This window comes from Sinocyclocheilus rhinocerous, unplaced genomic scaffold, assembly GCF_001515625.1.
Source record: "Sinocyclocheilus rhinocerous isolate Xijiao unplaced genomic scaffold, SAMN03320098_v1.1 scaffold247, whole genome shotgun sequence".
Lineage (NCBI taxonomy): Eukaryota > Metazoa > Chordata > Actinopteri > Cypriniformes > Cyprinidae > Sinocyclocheilus > Sinocyclocheilus rhinocerous.
The window spans coordinates 1,130,313-1,132,195 of record NW_015662919.1 but is presented as its reverse complement, the minus strand read 5'-3'; the positions used below and the strand labels follow the sequence as shown (position 1 = coordinate 1,132,195).

The 1,883-nt window shown below is 31.3% G+C and overlaps 1 protein-coding gene across 1 annotated transcript in view; it reads left to right on the top strand.

Annotated features, from left to right (window-relative positions):
* LOC107728329 (signal-induced proliferation-associated 1-like protein 2) overlaps positions 1–1,883 on the top strand; it is a gene marked incomplete at its 5' end in the record, with an annotated part of 84,016 nt that overhangs the window by 9,672 nt on the left and 72,461 nt on the right. Inside the window, one exon of the mRNA XM_016538462.1 lies at positions 394–497. Within this exon, the coding sequence (XP_016393948.1) occupies positions 394–497 (104 nt within the window). The remainder of the gene's footprint in view (positions 1–393; positions 498–1,883) is intronic.

Sequence of the window (1,883 nt, the reverse complement as noted above, 5' to 3'; positions counted from 1 at the left end):
TATTCATAACTATATATTAGCATTTCTTTATATTTCTTTCTTAACTAAAATGACTAAAACTGAAATAAAATGTAATAAAAAAAAATAAATAAATAAAAAAAATATATATATAATCTATGTATTTTTTTATTAAAAATATATATATATATATATATATAAACAAAACTACGAATGACAAAAAAACCTGCAAAATTACTGATTCAAATATTAATAAAAAACTGTAGTAGTATCTCAATGATCCTAAAATCACACTAAATACTACAAATACTAGATGCTGAAATTGTCAGGGTGAGTAGAAATGGACTGGATCAGCAGAGAACAATCCAGAAAAGCTCTTTCTGTAGCACAGGGTGTGTTTTGGGTGTATTGACTGGCTCTGCTGTGTTGTTCCAGCGGACTCCACCGGCTCTCACTCGCTCTACACCACCTATAAAGACTATGAGCTGATGTTCCACGTGTCCACACTCCTGCCCTACACTCCCAACAACAGACAGCAGGTGCGTCTCAACTACACTTACACTCCTTATGCTAATCAGCTCTGCTGTGATTGGCTAATGGCTTCACATTCGGCCTTCTGATCAGCCTGATGGGATTTATTGTGTAATAATGACTGTACATGGTATTAACCATGATATGTCCTCTTTATCAGATACTAACATTGTCTGGCAGTCACTTTTGGCCCACAGCCATTATTTATTTAGTTAGTTAGTTAGTTAGTTATAAGCCCCATGCTCTTTGGTATGTTCTCAAATCATGCTGAAGAACATGATCATCAGGTTTTGATATTAATATACAGTAGTTGATGTAGTACTTCCCAATATATTTTAAATCTGAATATGTATTTATAAATTAAAATATATATTTATTAATCTAAGTATGTGAAAGTAAATATGAATATGGAAGTATTTATATTATTATTTCTTCCCTCTTTTTAACAATATGTTATATGTTGAAAGATATGTTAGTCTATCAAATGCATTAACTTCAGCTGCGTGTGTCTTGACTGGAGCCGTGTCGCTGTCACTTACATCTCTTGACAGTCGATTGGCAGGATTAGAGGATTTTCTGTCTTTTTCTTCTCCAACTTCAATTCTATTCGATTGCGCAGGATTAGTGAATAAATCCCTGTCCGTAAGCTTCCAGAAGACTCGGGCACAGTTCAGCCTCTCATCTTCTCATCCACCCATAATCCTGTTTGTAACCCTTGGCCACTCACAGGAAGGCAGGCTCGGGGTTAATTGAATATTATGAGTTTCTCACTCCGTTGCCTTATCAAATATCTTTGAGATATGAAGGGCTGACTGTGCTAAAAATCTCTCCAGATTCTGATATTGTACTTATGGATGAGCTTAAGAGATTTTAAGTAGTCTTTCACAGCGTCTGCAGGCTTCTTTTGTGCCATTTATTGTGCCAAAATTATGCCAGATGGCACATTGCTGCCGATTATTTGAGGTTTTTTATGTATTAATAGCTCTTATATTTTTAATCTGTTTCTTTTTGCTGTGAAAATTTTTTTTTTTTTGGCTTTTGATTTGGAGGACAAACATATTTTTAGCAACACAAAATTATTATAATTATTATTAGTAGTAGTAGAAGTAGTGTTAGTATTAGTATTATAGCTTTTTATTTATTTATTTTACTCTCATTTTGCGCTTGGCAAGTGTTAATTTTGCACTATTTTAGCAACATAAAATTATTTTTGTTGTTATTATTATAATAATAATAATAATAATAATAAATGTAATTTATTTTCAGAATTTTAGCTATTATTATTATTATTAGTAGTAGTAGTAGTAGTAGAGTTTTTAATAATTTTTTCACTATTTCTAACAACCTAAAATAAATAATAAGATTAATAAGAATAATTATTATATATATATATA